Source organism: Mustelus asterias, chromosome 8 (assembly GCF_964213995.1).
Source record: "Mustelus asterias chromosome 8, sMusAst1.hap1.1, whole genome shotgun sequence".
Lineage (NCBI taxonomy): Eukaryota > Metazoa > Chordata > Chondrichthyes > Carcharhiniformes > Triakidae > Mustelus > Mustelus asterias.
The window spans coordinates 4623203-4640350 of NC_135808.1; the positions used below are offsets into that span (position 1 = coordinate 4623203).

The 17148-nt window shown below is 46.5% G+C and overlaps 2 protein-coding genes across 2 annotated transcripts in view; one reads left to right on the forward strand and one right to left on the reverse strand.

Annotated features, from left to right (window-relative positions):
• LOC144497630 (E3 ubiquitin-protein ligase TRIM39-like) overlaps positions 1-3213 on the reverse strand; it is a 46132-nt gene extending 42919 nt beyond the window's left edge. Inside the window, 1 exon segment of the mRNA XM_078219071.1 lies at positions 3186-3213. Coding sequence (XP_078075197.1) covers positions 3186-3213 — 28 coding nt within the window.
• Positions 3214-14826: 11613 nt separating this feature from the next.
• The window catches only part of LOC144497631 (uncharacterized), a 73974-nt gene continuing 71652 nt past the window's right edge, over positions 14827-17148 (forward strand). The window contains exons 1-2 of the mRNA XM_078219073.1: positions 14827-15256; positions 15345-15440. Of these exons, the coding sequence (XP_078075199.1) occupies positions 14846-15256; positions 15345-15440 (507 nt within the window). The 5' untranslated portion in view covers positions 14827-14845. The remainder of the gene's footprint in view (positions 15257-15344; positions 15441-17148) is intronic.

Sequence of the window (17148 nt, forward strand, 5' to 3'; positions counted from 1 at the left end):
CCCCACCTGTTCCCATTTTAATAAACCCATTATTTTATCAGAAATGTGAAACCATTTAATGATTCAGACTCCACCGCGCTAAGGAGCAGCGAGTTCCACAAATTCACCACCCTCTGCAAAAAATAGTTCCTCCTCATCTCAGTTTTAAGTCGACTGCCCCTCAACCTATACCTGTGACTTTTTGTGCGTGATTGCCCCGACCAATGAGGCAAATGTGGAACCGAGTAAGAAGAGTCTCAGTGAACAGGGAATTGAGTAGAGATGTTGCAGGATTGTGTTATTGACCATGTCAATGGCTGGAGTGAGATTGGGGAGCAGGAGGAGAGACAATGTTCGAGATTCACTGTCAATGGGAGGGACATTTCTAAACTGTTTCATTCCGGGTCTCTGCTTCTGATGAAAACTTGGTTAGATTCGATGACCGGAACTCTACCACCTCACCCACATGGAATCGGAGCGGGCGAGGGCCCAACAACTCTCCGTTGACCTCGGGTGGGAATTTCCGTTCTCGTCCGACCAAGCTTGTAAAGTCCCGCCCAATGTTTCAGTTGTGGGAATACGGAGATGGATTTCAGGGATTAGGAAAGCTCAAGGATTTTGTAGCAAGGACAGAGGGTGAAGGGTGAGTATTTTTGGGAAGGTTTTTATGAAAGTAGATGTGTAAAGGAATTAGACATAGCATGAGGAGAGTGAACCATGGACAATGTGAGGCAGATGGAACACAGGAAAGAAAGATGTTAGAGAACAGTTCAGTGGGATGGGCGGTGGGAGAGGGGTCAATGGAAGAGGAGGAGGGTCCAATAGAGAAACAGTGTCACTAAATTAAACAGCAGCTCTTGTGGAATTTACAGCAAAGCCCAAAGACAGATGGAGTTCATCTCGGGAGAGAGGTTCTGTCCAGAAGCTACACAGTATCAGAGTAAAACTCAGAGGGCAGCACTGCAGTGAAGTATTGTCCAAACAGCCATGATTTTAAAATGTTTCCTTCAATTTACAGAGATTGAATGAAAGACCAGAGACATCAAAATGAAGGAATACTGGGGGTGAAATTGGAATTTGGGGGAGACGCAAACTCAATGAAATTGCAGTTTCCCATTGTTCGATAACTTGTCAGATATTCTGTCCAAGGAGGTGAATATCGGGCAGAGCGCAGAGAAGTGACTGATTCGCTGCCTCCATAGTACAAATTGTTGTGGTCGTTTGAAATTTCGTGAAATTTCGTCAGTTGATGGACAGAGGAGGAAAAGTCTCACCAACTTTACAGCAATATCCAAGTTCTGTATCACCAAATAGCTGTAAATAACTGAAACCAGATCAGAGGAAGTGGCCGAGAGTCTAGATTGAAGTGCGTGATAGCGGGTGACCCGGCAAATATTTATCTCTCAAACAACATCACAGAAATAAATGATTTAGTCATTATCACATTGTGCAGAGACTGAGTGAATATGATCCGTTTTGGTGAGTTATCCACGGATAACAGCACGGGAGCATAAAAGGCAGGATATATAAATGTAGTTCTTTGTTTTTGTTGTCTCTTCTAACAGTTTATATTTACCTCCATGGTCAATTTGCCTGAATTTCTTCCGTCGCCATCTCCATCATGGTTCATTGAGCACGTTTACAACACTGCAAATCTGTGGATAACTCGCCAGCAATGTCGCACTGCAGTCCACCTTTCTATCTTTCACCCCGCCAGTGGATTAGACATTTCACAACATTCGTGGGACCGGCTATATTCACAGCCGGGTGTCCCTGGTGAGGGAGCATGCAGTGTCCATGGACACCATTGAAGCCTTCCACGTTCATTGGGCACCGCAAGGGCTGGGGTGTGTTATTGACCCTTTTAATCACCTTTTGATTTGATGTTTTAAGTTTCATTTTTAAATATTATTTATTAATGTCACAAGTAGGCTTACATTAACACTGCAATGAAGTTACTGTGAAAATCCCCTATGAAAGTCGCCACATTCCGGCGCCTGTTCGGGTTCACTGAAGGAGAATTTAGCATGGCCAATATACCTAACCAGCACGTCTTTCAGACTGTGGGAGGAACCCGGAGCACCGGGAGGAAACCGGAGCACCCGGAGGAAACCCACGCAGACATGGGGACAATGTGCAAACTCCACACAGACAGTGACCCAAGCCGGGAATTGAACCCAGGGCCCTGGCGCTGTGAGGCAGCAGTGCTAACCACTTTGCCATCTCATTTGTGCTTTGTTTTTGTTTCAGGTGACCCCCCTTTCAGGGGTTGCCCTTCTTGCTTTCGCCCTCAATTTGTTAATTTGGTTTACTTGGTTTGCCAACAAGAATGGCAATTAACTCATTGATTCCAGTTTATTTATTGGTGTCATAAGTGCAATGAAGTTACTGTGAAAATCATCTACCATCTGAGTCTTGGTTGTCTGAAAAACTGAACATTCACTCTGCACTGCCTTCACATCCTTCCTTTTTAAATTTGGGGTATTGTTCAGCACAAGGATGTTTATGTTTATCTCTGCAGCTCCGGAGTCTGAATAATTGAATACAATACTGTCTGAACCCTCTCTGAACCAGTGAAAAGATTCCTGAGTTTGATACTGCACATAGTGCAGTGGTTATTTATTCTGGGAGCCAGTTTATCCCTTTTCAGCTGTGTTTATAAATCAATAAAATGAATATCAAAACATACCAGGACTAACGGAGCCTATCATTTTCTCTGCGTTGTGTACTTTGTACTTCTCCACACTGTGGGATTTTCCGGTCTTGGGGCTGGAAAATCCCGCCGTGTGTGTGAACTCAAGTCTTTCATTGTTACAAAGCGCACCTCTGCCACCTGCTGACAGAATCTCAGTGCTGCAGGAAAGAATTCCCCATTAAAAACGGCCCAAGAAGTGGGGGCTGTCTTCGAAGGTTCACAGGCAGGATGGGCCGAATGGTCTCTTTCCATTGCGAGATCACATTATGATTTTTATATGATCTAATATTTGGATCTGATCAAATCCACGTTTTTAAAATTGACTTGAACTGAAGATTGCCATGTGAGATGAGAATGGATAGACTCGGCCTCTGTTCCCCAGAGTTTCAATGAGAAGGGGGTTGACACAGGGTAGGTGCTGGAAGGATGGTTCCCCTGGCTGGGATCTCCAGAACCAGGAACTTTAGCAGCTTGCTGGTGATGCACCTGGAGTAATAATCCAGACTCTAACCAGTGGAGAGTTTTCCCCTGATTGCCATTGTGTTGTGTTTTGCTGGGTCTCCTTGATGCCACACTGGGTGAAATGCTGCCTTGATGTTCAGGGCAGTCACTCTCACTCCACCTCTGGAATTCAGCTCTTTGCTCCGGCTCGGGGAGATGTTCAGTTTGGCTTCCTCCAGGAGCACTCGGCTCCACACCTCATTGCAGCCTCGGTGCAAACTCTCAGGAGGCAATGGAATGGAGTGAAACTAGACATCCCATGAGAAAGTGTTGGCCTCATATGAAAGGAGGAGTTGAATGAGCGCCCATGATGCGGCTCCGGGCGGCTGAGGGGGGAAAGCGGGCGCGCGGGAAGAAAAGCTCCGGCCAGAGCGCGAGGACCGGCCGCGCGCTGACCTCCAGCCCAAGGTCAGAGCGCGGGAAGAAGCGCGGCTCTGATTGGAGGATCAGGCAGCGTCAGCGGGGGCAGGGGGAGGGGCTGGACTCAGCACAGCATCACGTGTTCCACAGGAGCAGGCTGAGGGGAAGGGAGTGTGTTTCTGCATTTGATTTATTTATTTATCATTCAGTTAAATTTGTGTTAAAAATCGGAGGGTTTTTTCCAAAACCAGAAGTAGGCCCAGGAGAAGCATGGGAAGGTTTTTGGAGGGTTTAAAAGCAGGACGCACTTTTGAGCGGGCAGTGTCTGGAGCGGGCAGTGAAGTGAGTGGGAGGCAGAGTGAGAGTTGTAAGGGCTTTGGCTCACAGGGCTTCGGGGGAAAGGGTGAAGCAGTGTAGGTTTTTTCTTTTCCATTCCTGTAAAGGAAAAGGGTAGCTATGAGTGATAGGCCAGTTTGTTGCTTCCGGTGTGGGATGTGGGAGTTCCTGGAAACACCTAGCCACCCAGAGGTTCACATTTGCGCCAGGTGTGTGGAACTGCAGCTCCTGAGGGACCGCATCAGGAAACAGGAGCAGCGGCTTGATGACCTTAGTCTAGTCAGGGAGAATGAGAGACAAATAGACATGAGTTATAGGCAAGTGGTTACACCGGGGCCTCAGGGGGAAGACACGTGGGTCACAGGAGGAGTAAAGGTCATAAGGGTAACGTACCAGAGAGTATTCCAGTGGCTGTCTCTCGATAGGAAGGGCTCTGCAACAGGTGTGCGAGGGGAGGGGAGTGAACAATTAGTGGTGGGGTCACCTGTGGTTGTCCCACTCCAAAACAAGTATATTGTTTTGGACAGTGTGGAGGAGGATGACTCTCCAGGGGTAAGCCACAGTGACCAGGTCACTGGCACACAGTCAGGCTCTGTGGCCCGGAAAGGAAAGAGGGTTTAGGAGAGCAATAGTGGTGGGGGACGCGTCAGTTAGAGGCACGGACAGGCGATTCTGTGGGTGCGAACGGGACTCCAGGATGGTAGTCTGCCTACCTGGTGCTGGGGTACTGGATGTCTCCGAGTGGATAGGAGGCATATTAAAAGGGGAGGATAAAGAAACGGATGTCATTGTACACATTGGTGCAAATGATGTAGATACGAAGAGCAGGGGGATCCTACGAGAGCAATTCAGGGAGTTGGGAAATAGGCTAAAAAGTAGGGCCTCCAGGGTGGCAATCTCTGGGCTGCTCACAATGCCAAGGCCCGTGAGGCTAGGAATAGGGAGAAAGTACAATTGAATGCTTCACTAAAGGACTGGTCCAGGAGGGAGGGCTTCATATTCCAGGATCACTGGGAAGTTTTCAAGAGAGGAGGACACATGGACAAGAAGGATGGGTCACAACTAAATTGGAAGGGCACGAATATCCAGGCTGGGAGTTTTGCTAGTGCAGTTCGGGTGGGTTTAAACTAATATGGCAGAGGGGTGGGGATCAAAACATTATGTCTACAAGTGCAGAGGCTAGGGACGAGCTTGGGGCCAGGACAAGGCTGGCAAAGAAGAAGAGCACTCTGGGGGAGGATGACCTCACTGGGCCTGGAGGTTTGTGATTTATATAAATGATCTGGAAGAAGATGTAACTGGGGTGATCAGTAAGTTTGCAGATGACACGAAAATGGCTGGACTTGCAGATAGTGAGGAACATTTTCAGAGGCTACAGATGGACATAGATAGGCTGGAAATTTGGGCAAAGAAATGGCAGATGGAGTGCAATCCAGATAAATGCGAAGTGATGCATTTTGGTAGAACGAATGTAGGGGGGAGCTCTACGATAAGTGGCAGAACCATAAAGGGTGTAGATACGCAGAGGGACCTGGGTGTGCAAGTCCACAGATCCTTGAAGGTGACGTCACAGGTGGAGAAGGTAGTGAAGAAGGCATATGGCATGCTTGCCTTTATAGGATGGGGCATAGAATATAAAAGTTGGGGTCTGATGTTGCAGTTGTATAGAACATTGGTTCGGCCGCATTTGGAATACTGCGCCCAGTTCTGGTCGCCACACTACCAGAAGGACGTGGAGGCTTTAGAGAGAGTGCAGAGGAGGTTTACCAGAATGTTGCCTGGTATGGAAGGGCTCAGTTATGAGGAGAGATTGGGTAAACTGGGGTTGTTCTTACTGGAAAGACGGAGGATGAGGGGTGACCTAAGAGAGGTGTATAAAATTATGAAAGGCATAGATAGGGTGAATGGTGGGAAGCTTTTTCCCAGGTCGGTGGTGACGTTCACGAGGGGTCATAGGTTTAAGGTGAGGGGGGGTAGGTTTAACACGGATATCAGAAGGACGTATTTTACGCAGAGGGTGGTGGGGGCATGGAGTGCGCTGCCAGGCAAGGTGGTGGAGGCGGACACATTGGGAACTTTTAAGACTTATCTCGATAACCACATGAACGGAGTGGGAATGGAGGGATACAAAAGAATGGTCTCGTTTGGACCAGGGAGCGGCGCGGGCTTGGAGGGCCGAAGGGCCTGTTCCTGTGCTGTATTGTTCTTTGTTCGTTGTTTTTTGTACGTGGTGGGAAACGCGAGTGGGGGAGGGGAGCCCGGGAAAGGCCTCGGAGCCCCGGGCTTTAGAAAGAGACAATGTCCCAAATTCAGCTGATTCAGCTTCCTCACCACATTCTGTGATCCTGAGTGTCACTGATTCACCAGCTCCATTCACACATCACACACACTGATTGACACCCACACTGCAACATTACATTGCGCTCTTCATCTGGTTATTCCTCTGTTCAGATCATTCCTGTCCAAAACACAGGAAAAATCATCAAATTATCCCCAATTTGACTTGTAAGGCGTGGTTACAGTGGATTAACCAGGATTCAATTAAATACAATCCTGATGCTGCCCACAAAATAATTATCAAAATAATTGTCAAAATTTTATATTGAGCCACAGAAAAATACCCATTTACCCCAGATATCGAAAAACGGTGTCAATCTTAATATTTAAAGAGTATCTTAAAGGAGGGGAGGTCGGTCGGGAGTTTTTGGTGGAACCGCGGCCTTAGGGCCGGGACAGCTGAAGGCAGCCACCAATGTTGGAGCAAAGGAAATCGGGGTTTAACAAGAGGCAGAATTGGAGCAGCTCAGAGACCTTAGTAAGTTATCGGGCTGGAGGAGTTTACAAAGATAGGGAGCAGCGAGGTCAAGGTAGGTGATTTGAACACAAAGATGTGTTGCGGGAGCTGGATGTATAATCACACACAATTCACACCTCAGGCGCACCCAAACCCGTGTCCCCATCACAAATACAGACAACAGTCAGAAAACACAAACAGGCAGGGAGATGATCCATTAGTTTCACTGTGTTTCAGGGTGAAAACTGTGTCATTGACCGACAGAAAATTAACCAAAAGGGGAATCACAGACAAGGCCGGAAGGAATAAGGGAATGGAGTAAGGAATGGGGAAGGACGCCAGAGTTAGAATAATCCCCATACCTCATAACATAACAGAATCGCCTCCGGAATAGAGGAAAGTCAGGAAACTGACTAACTGTTCCATTATGTTCACAAGTATTAGATGAATGCCGGAACTATTATTTCTCAGTAAGAAGTCTCACAACACCAGGTTGAAGTCTGACAGGTGAAGGAGCAGCGCTCCGCAAGCTCGTGATTTCAAATAAACCTGTTGGAGTTTAACCTGGTGTTGTGAGACTTATTACTGTGCCCACCCCAGTCCAAAGCCGGCATCTCCACATCTTATTTCTCATTTTGACTCTAAGGAAATAATCACATCATCCAATCACCTTGAGACATTTCAAACAGTCTGATTGATTTTTGTGTATCGGTCACTCTGAGATTTCTTGATCATTAGAATCTCAATTCTCTTTAACTTCTCGATTTTTTTGATTGTTTCTGGAATCTTCTCTTCTTCCCTGAGATCTCCGAGTGAAATGTTTCTCGGTGAAATCCTGGTGCATTTTAATCAGCAGGAAGCGACTCGTGATTCTGTCCGTCTCTCCCAGCAGGACGCGTCTTGACAGTTTCACAAAACAGCTTCAGTTCTTCCCGATAATTCCCACCTTTCATTTCCTTGTGGAATTCAGATTTAATTCACCGGGTTTTATTTTGCCTGAGTCTCCATGTCAGAGGAAACATCCTCCCAGCATTTACCCTGACAAACCCTGAGGAATTTGAGATGTTTAAATGAGACAACCTTTCATTTTCTCATCTCCACGAATTATGATTATAATAAAATTATCTCCTTATAAAAATCCACCAGAATTTTGTTTCATGAATCTTCTTTGCACTCCCGCAAATACAACTGTATCCTACAATTCTGGTCTCCACAACTGTAAACAGTAATAACAGCTGCCCACTCACCAAGGCCCTTTACAGGATCATAGAATAGAATCACAGAATCCCGACAGTGCAGAAGGAGACTATTCGGCCCATCGAGCGTTCACCGACAACAATTCCACCCAGGCCCTATCCAGGTAACCGCACATATTTACCCTGCTAATCACACGCTAAAGGGCCATTTAACATGGCCAATCAACCTCACCCGCACATCTTTGGACTGTGGGAGGAAACCGGAGCACCCGGAGGAAATCCACGCAGACACGGAGAGAACGTGAAAACTCCACACAGACAGTTACCCGAGGCAGGAATTGAACCCGGATCCCTGGCGCTGTGAGGCAGCAGTGCTAACCACTGTGCCACCTTGCTTCTGTCTATTTACAGTGAGAACTCTTTGCTCCGAAATTCCAATCCCGTTGTAATAGACCGAAAGTCAGGAGTTAACAGTGACCCGAGTCAACGATTTAAAATATAAAGCAATATTTTACTTGGGAAACACGAGGCTTGTGATTGATTTTTTTGGTGCAGTGTCTCTGAGACGCTCTGTTGAGTCTCAGGAAGTTTGCAGAGTGAGTTGACCCTCACATCATTTTGCCCGGCAGATATTGGGTTATTGCGATATTGGCTGGAGTACCAGACAACCCAGGAACCCAGGCGGGGGTAACTGTGACTCTTTTGGGCGGTTCTTCCCGGAGAGTCAGTTCTGGCGAGTTGTCTCTGTGGCGTTTTCTCCTGTTTTTGGCGACCACAGCGACAGTCGCGCCTCCCCGTTGGCCCCGCTGGTAAACTCAGTAATCCGCTACTGGGGGACTAAATCACTGCGAAAAAGTACGAGACGGCCGTGATCTGCGTGGATCAGAGACTTAGTCGCAAGATGGTATGAAAGAATGGAAATCCCGTTGTTGATGGATCAGAGCGGCTGGGATGCGTCCCGGATAAACAACCTCCCCGCAGTGGCGTCTGCAGCAGCGCAATGTGCAAAATGTCAATGTCACCGCCACACATGTTCCAGCTCTCCGGAGCGAGTAACAAGATCGTCCGCAACTCCAACCCAAGAGGAGACCTTGAGATCCCCGCCCTGTTGGCAGCTGGGTTCGGGTCCCAGAGCAGAAGAGGCAACCAACCCAGTCGCGGACGACACTGTTGTAGAAGAGTCCGAGTGGACGGCCCATCCACCGGAAAATGCGACCTTTGTAACAACACAAACCTTCTATAAGAAGAAATATCGTGTTTCCAACAAGGGAACGGAAACTCCGGCCAATGAAGCGGCAATTGACACAAATGGAGAAATTTCCGAGACGACCACCTTCATGGAAGGGGTCACTGTCGAGCCGACTTATGACAGAGCATCAGTCAGAGAGGTGATCGCCCATTACCCCATTGATGGGTTGTTCTGCAGCTCCTGTAACACCCTCCTCCCCACGATCGGCTTCTCCAACATCCACATGACCAAAGTGCCCCAGGTTATAAACATCAGAACCAGGTGTTGGCGCTGCGGCAAAACAGGAGAATATCAATCCATTGCCTGCCACTGTCCTCAGTGTAGCGGAGAAAGGCAACCTGTAGCAGTGGGGGAATAGCAATGCAGCGAGTGCGAGCTCAGCTTCACCACCAGGTCTGGGCTCAGCCAGCACGACAGGCAGAGACATGTCGCTTTGCGCACCCAGAAGCGCCTGGAAGCGCTTCAGGTCAATTCTAAGCCGGGGAGCCGTGCCCGTAAGTGGCCCCGGAGCAAGTTACACTCCTGAGGGAACGGGAGCCGAGATTTGCAGGATGCCGGTTCACCAATAAGGAAATCGCAAACATCCTTCAAACTAAAACACCCAAACAAATCTCAGACAAATAACTAAATGCAGTATTCCAAATGAAACCATTTCGCCTCATTAGCAACTTACTTTTTCGAAGTAAGTTCTATCCCACAAGTTCATCCCTAACAAGGGGCCGATATCAAGCGCTGTCAAATCATATCAGTGATGCGAGGCAGCAAACAAAACCATCGCCCACATTTCTGGTTGCTGCCCGTTTGTAAAGAACGCAAGAATTGAACACCACAGCAAGGGATTCCAACAGCTACACCTATATGTCAGTAAGTACTGCTGGACATCTTACACGGAGCCAAGACTAGTGGCCAAGGACGGCTCCTTATGGAAACCTGACATAATACTCACAGTAGATCAGAGAGTTGTCACAGTACGATACGAAGACTACTACAAGGCACTTGAGTTGTGTGGGACGAAAAACGGCACAAATACAGCCATCTGGGATCGGAGGTGAAGGAATTGCCGGGAGGTTCTGAGCCTGAGTACTTGGGCTTTGTGCTGAGAGCGAGAGGGAAATGGCTGGAAATGAACAACGCCTGACTAACATTCCTCAATATCGAGAAATACAAAGCATTCGCCCAGCAAATATCCAGACTCACAATATCCTTGGCACTTGAAATGTTGCAATTTTTTAGCGACAAGTGAGTGAACTGGAGTTCCATTCTAAAGCCCAGCCTTTGGCTGGAGGGAGAGTCTGACCCTTGGTGCAGGGCGCGGCTCCAAAAGAAGACAAGTATCGTGGGCACCGTCACAGGGTGCAGAAAATGGTGACAGAAAAAAAGAAATATAAATGTACATAAATATAAAAAGCTAAAAAAATGATGGCGGATAATTCACAGAGCATGGTGATAATTTCCCAGGTTGTGCAGGAATTAATATGTCTGAAGGGTGCAGTGAACACATGGCGGTGGGAACTATAACCTCACACATATCAAATGACTCTGACCTGAACTTTTCCCAGTCTCACTCTTCTCCGAATTGGAAGTCGCCCGTGATAACTGACAGGAGCCGCCCCGAAAACAAGATAGATATTCCCAATTAACTGTCTGCTCCTCAGTTAACTCCCCGCTTCAATTACCATCGGCACGGCCCAACCCTCGGCCGGTGGCAATGCTCGAGAATTCAAAATGTCAATGAGAGACGTAAAGACTCGGATAAAGCACCCGCCGGAGTGTTTCAAAATAGCAGATTATAATTGACTTGTCCAAACCAGAGGCGGAACACCAAGGCTGACAGTGATCCTGTTTATTTCCTGAGTTCTCCAATCACTTGACTCCACCATTGCTGAACTGAAATAGTTCTATTAGAACGACACCACCTTGATGTCAATCATATTCTTGTAGCTGAAATCAAATCCAGTTAAATGTTGCAGCAAATATCAAAGCTTACACATTAAAGTAAAATCTCCATAATTGTAGATTTCAGTGTGAGCTTTCCAGTTAATCTTTCCCAGGTGCATGGGAAGTTTCAACAACGGGATTGAATGAAATCAGTTTTTGAAGGGGAATTGATTAGGTCGCAGTAGCAGAATGCATTAAAATCATTGGATGATCCAGCACAGGGGGAGACCATTCGGCTCAGAGTGTCCGGACCTTCAGAGACAGTCCCCACTTCTTGGGCCGTTTTTAATGGGGAATTCTTTCCTGCAGCACCGGGATTCTGTCAGCAGGTGGCAGCGGTGCGCTTTGTAACAATGAAAGACTTGAGTCCACACAGAGTCTGAATCCATCCCAGAAACTTACTGCACCCGCAATGAATTACTCAGAGCAGCAGCACCACCCGTCACAGTTGAATCCCACAGGATGTTCTCTGATAACGGAACTCTTTCATCATCTTCATTAATCCTGCAAATAAAATGACACTATGAATTCACAATGAACAGTGCAGATATTCTCTCCGGTAAAAACTGCAGCCGATGAAGCAGGTTGCGTTGTTCTGCAAGGTGCCGAATTTCGTGTGTATTGTTGGAGCTGCACTTTACCAAGCAAATGGAGAATATCCTTTCACAATCCTGACTTGTGCCTTTTATAGGGATGATGTGGAGATGCCGGCGTTGGACTGGGGTAAGCACAGTAAGAAGTCTCACAACACCAGGTTAAAGTCCAACAGGTTTATTTGGCAGCACTAGCTTTCGGAGCCCCAAGCCCCTTCTTCAGGTGAGTGAAGAAGGGGCTTGGGGCTCCGAAAGCTGGTGCTGCCAAATAAACCTGTTGGACTTTAACCTGGTGTTGTGAGACTTCTTACTGTCCTTTTATAAGGGGCAGACTTTGGCAGATGAGTTACCTACTGCAGAATTCCCAGCCTCTGATCTTGTCCAGCAGTTTTTATATGATCCGTCCAGCGAAGTTTCTGGTCAATGCCACCACAGGTTGTTAATGGTGAGGGACTCAGCGCCGGCGATGCTGCTGAATAACAAGAGGCGCTGGTTAGATTCTCTCTTGTTGAAGATGACATTTGAGTGACGCGAATGTTACTGACAACTTATCATTCCAAGTCAGAATGTGGCCCAGACACAGACTGTTTCAGTATTTGAGGAGTTGTGAATGGTACTCAGCACTTATCATCCCAAGTCATAATGTGGTCCAGACACAGGATGTTTCAGTATCTGAGGAGGTGTGAATGGGACTGAGCACTGTGCAATCATCAGTGAACATCCCCACTTCAAACCTAATGTCGGAGAGAAGCTCAGTGAAACTCTCCGCCTGGTGTCTGGAAGCCATGGGGAGTTTCAGCGCTTTCTCATTCAAATTGCTGAGTCACATTTCTGTGGGTGAATCTCGCCCCGGTTCTCTTCAGCTCCCTGCTGTGTTACTGTATTTACTCTGCAGTGAGTGAAAGTTATATATCAGACATTAACAGACCCAATCCTTAATAAAAACATAAAATACAGAAATCACTCAACAGATCAGGCAGCATCAATACAGAGAAGAACAGAATTCACTTTTCAAGTCGATGGCCTTTCATTGGAACTGGAATATTTTACAGAGTAAACAATTTCTCAGCAAGGACAGTGTCAGAGAAAAGGGCGGAGAGTAAGAACAGGGAGAGGTCTATGAAATGGTGGAAGACAGGAGAGGTTAAATGTCTAAAGGTGTAACGGTGCAAAGTATAAGAGAATGGGGAATGGGACTGGTGAAGAAGCGCAAGATGGTTCCAGAGCAGTGCTAACGGTTACAGCAGAATGGTAACGGTGGTTAGAATCTGAAGTTCCTGAATTCAATGCTGAGACTGAAAGGCTGGAAAGGGCAGAATGGCAATATTCCTAATTCCTGCATTACCAGAGCTGTGCATAAGCGGCTGTTGGAAAAAGAGACGTGTCGATGTTCTTTTAGAAACAAAGACATCAGTTAACAGTGAACTCAGTAAATGAGGAATAATAATTATATAAGAACGCACTTTAGATGGAACATATCGAGATCACAGTCGATTTTATTGTGTTCAGTGACTCTGTGATCCTCTGGGGTGTCTGAATGAAATCCGTGGAGAGTTCAGTGTCCAACATTTCATCCGGCAGAATGAATCCCATTCCGACATTATCAGATGAACAGACAAACCAGGAGTGCAGTAGATTGGAGTTGACTTGCACAAGGCAGAGACTTGATACCAGGTCTGCAGCGATCCTGTTCAGTTCCTGAGTTCTCCAAACACTTGTGCTCCACGATTACTGTTGTTAAATCCCCCTGTCAGTACAACAATTTATAATTAAATGGTTTTCATTGCGGGTTTCGAAGCCAACTAAATATAGCAGCATGTATTGAGTTACTGCAGAATTTTAATGCGTAAATCGTTCTCACAGAATGGTGAATACTAATGTGACATTCTCCTGATAATCTTTCTCACTAATAGTCAGGGACCATCTCACCAAACAATGGGATTTACTGAATGGGATTTGTTAATCTGGATTTGATCAGATCCAAGTTTATGAATAAATAACAATCCCAGTCTGATACAACACAGAAAGAGGCCATTTGGTCCATCGAATCTGTGAATCTTCAGAGACAGTCCCCATTTCTTGGGCCGTTTTTAATGAGGAATTCTTCCCTGCAGCACTGTGATTCCGTCAGCAGGTGGCAGCGGTGCGCTTTGTAACAATGACAGACTTGAGTTCAAACAGAGTCTCAACCCATCGCAGAAACTTACTGCACCCGCAATGGGTTACTCACAAGAACAGGAACAGCCGTCAAGTAGAGAGATTTACAAACACTTGTGCTCCACGATTACTGTTGTGAAATCCTCCTGTCAGCACAACAATTTATAATTAAATGGTTTTCATTGCGGGTTTCGAAGCCAACTAAATATAGCAGTCTAACCGTACTTACCCCAGTCCAACGCCGGCATCTCCACATCATGAAGAAACTTCGCCCAATATTGGAGGAGAGATTCCACTTCAAATGTTCCCTCATCAGTTAAAAGCAAATTACTGCGGATGCTGGAATCTGACGAAGAGACATCCAGACTCGAAATGTTCGCTCTGTTCTCGCTCCACGGATGCTGTCGGACCGGCTGAGATTTTCCAGCATTTTCTGTTTTTGCTCCGTCATCAGTTGATGTTTCTCTGGGTCCGGGTCCCCGGGAGGGATTCATAGATATATATGAAACTAAAAGTTATTATTTCTAGAAAATGAACCAAACTTCACAGATCGAACCCGCGAAATATCTTCCCAACAACTGCTGTGTAAAATATCTCCTTGACATTTATGGGATTTGATGTTTTAATGTGAGCGGCTGCAGTGATGAACACAATTCAGTTTCTGGATCCGGATCTCACACCGAGTTTCACCAGAGTGGTTTTAATCGGCAGTGGGTTCAGACTGAAGAAAAATGCAATGGAATCTCGATCCCTCCCATCTCCACCTCTTCTCCCCATTCTATCTCTCCATTTGTCTCTCTCTTTCCATTGGCAACATCCCCGGGAGCCCAACCCGCCCCCGACAGAGTTCAATGATTCCCCTCCGTTATCCTTCAGACCGCGCCAGTTTTTATCTCCAGTGTGAAAGTGGAGAGGACATGGCCCACTCTGTAATAATAATTCCCTGAGTGATACAGTGAACTTTATCGGGAAATAGCTGAACTCAGGATGCGCGGCAGGAACATCGAAACTGAAAGCGGTTTGAATCAGGAAGTGCTGCGAGTGAACATGGCTTCCAGACAACAAGCAATGAGTTGGACCGAGGAGACAATTTGTCCCATTTGTCTCGATATCTTCACAGATCCGGTAATACTGGATTGTGGACACAACTTCTGCCGCTCCTGTATCACCCAGTGTTGGGAAAAGAAGGAGATAAACTCCTGCCCGGAATGTCGAGAGGAGTTTCCGGAAAGAAACCTCAGGATAAATCGGGCCTTAGCGAATCTGGCCGAGAAAGCTCGACAAATAAAGCTGAATCCGAAAGAGAAGGAAAGTAAACTTCACTGTGAGAAACATCAGGAAGAACTGAAGCTGTTTTGTGAAACTGACAAGAAATTGATCTGTTACACTTGTGTCGTTTCGCGGGAACACAGAGAGCACCGCTTCCTGCCTTTCGATGAAGCTGTTGAAATCTACAAGGTAAAAGGGAAATATTATTTACCTGATAGTTTGATCACATTTTCAACATCCAGCACTTTCATTCTGTGATTTTCTCTCCCAATCCCAGGATCAGCTCAAATCTTCCTTAGTTTCTCTCACAGGGAAGAAATCGGCGGTTCGAAAAAAGGAAATGAAACAGAAACGGAAGATTTCTGAAGTTAGGGTAAGGTCTCCTGTGCTGATTTTCTGGGATCTCGGTTAGTTTTGTTCCCTTTATCGCGGGACATTAATTATGTTTGGAAGGTTTGCTAAGGTTACTGGGGACGGTTTAAACTAGAATGGTTGGGGGGTGGGAATCAAAATGTGGTGACTGGGAGAGAGGAGGTTCGAGTAAAAATAAAAGGGGCTGGTCGGCAGTGTGAGAGGGAGGATAGGCAGGTGAAGGGGAAGGGGAGCTCTCAGACCGAAGGGTTGAGGTGTGTTTATTTTAACGCAAGGAGTATAGTGAACAAAATGGATGAGCTTAGAGCGTGGATCGCTGCTTGGAAGTGTGATGTGGTGGCCATTACAGAGACTTGGTTATCTCAGGGTCAGGACTGGGTACTTCAAGTACTGGGTTTCAGATGTTTCAAGAGGGACAGGGAAGGAGGCAAAAGAGGTGGGGGAGTGGCACTGTTGATCAGGGATAGTGTCACAGCTGTAGAAAAGATGGATGCCACGGAAGGATTGTCTACGGAATCTCTGTGGGTGGAGGCTCGGAACAGGAAGGGATCGGTAACTTTACTGGGTGTTTTCTATAGGCTGCCCAATAGTAGCAGAGATGTGGAGGAGCAGATTGGGAAGCAGATTCTGGAGAGATGTGATAATCATGATGTGGAGATGCCGGATAATCATGATGTGGAGATGTGATAATAACAGAGTGGTCGTGATGGGAAATTTTAATTTCCCAAATATCAATTGGAATATCCCTAGGGTAAGGGGTTTAGATGGAGAGGAGTTTGTTAGATGTGTTCAGGAGAGCTTCCTGGCACAGTATGTGGATAAGCCTACAAGAGGATAGGCTGTGCTTGATTTGATATTAGCGAATGAACCTGGGCAGGTGTCAGATCTATCAGTGGGAGAGCATTTTGGGAATAGTGATCATAACTCTATCTCCTTTGCACTACCATTGGAAAGAGATAGGATCAGCCGAGCTAGGAAAGTGTTTATCTGGAGTAAGGGCAACTATGATGCTATTAGGCAGGAAATTAGAGGCATAAATTGGAAGGAGGTTTTCCCAGGGAAATGTATGGAAGAAATGTGGCAAATTTTCAAGGGAAATTTGTCTGGAGCTCTGCACGGCAATGTTCCGGTGCGACAGGGGAGTTATGGTAGGTTACAGGAACCGTGGTGCACGAAGGTTGTAACGGATTTAGTCAGGAAGAAAAGAAAAGCTGACAAAAGGTTCAGGGAGCTAGGTAATGTTAGAAATCTAGAAGAGTATACGACTAGTAGGAAGGAACAAAAGAGGGAAATTAGAAGAGCCAGGAGGGGACAAGAGAAGGCCTTGGTAGACAGGATAAAGGAAAACCCCAAGGCATTCTACAAGTATGTGAAGAGCAAGAGGATAAGATGTGAAGGAGTAGGACCAATCAAATGTGACGGTGGGAAAGTCTGCATTGAACCGGTTGAAATAGCAGAGGTACTCAATGAATACTTTGCTTCAGTATTCACAGTGGAAAAGGATCTTGGTAGTTGCAGTGCAGACTTGCAGTGGACTGAGAAGATTGAGCATGTGGGCATTAGGAAAGAGGGTGTGTTGGAGCTGTTGAAAAGCATCAAGTTAGATAAATCGCCGGTACCGGATGGGATGTACCCCAGGTTACTGTGGGAGGCGAGGGAAGAGATTGCTGATCCTCTGGCGATGATCTTTACATCATCAATGGAGATAG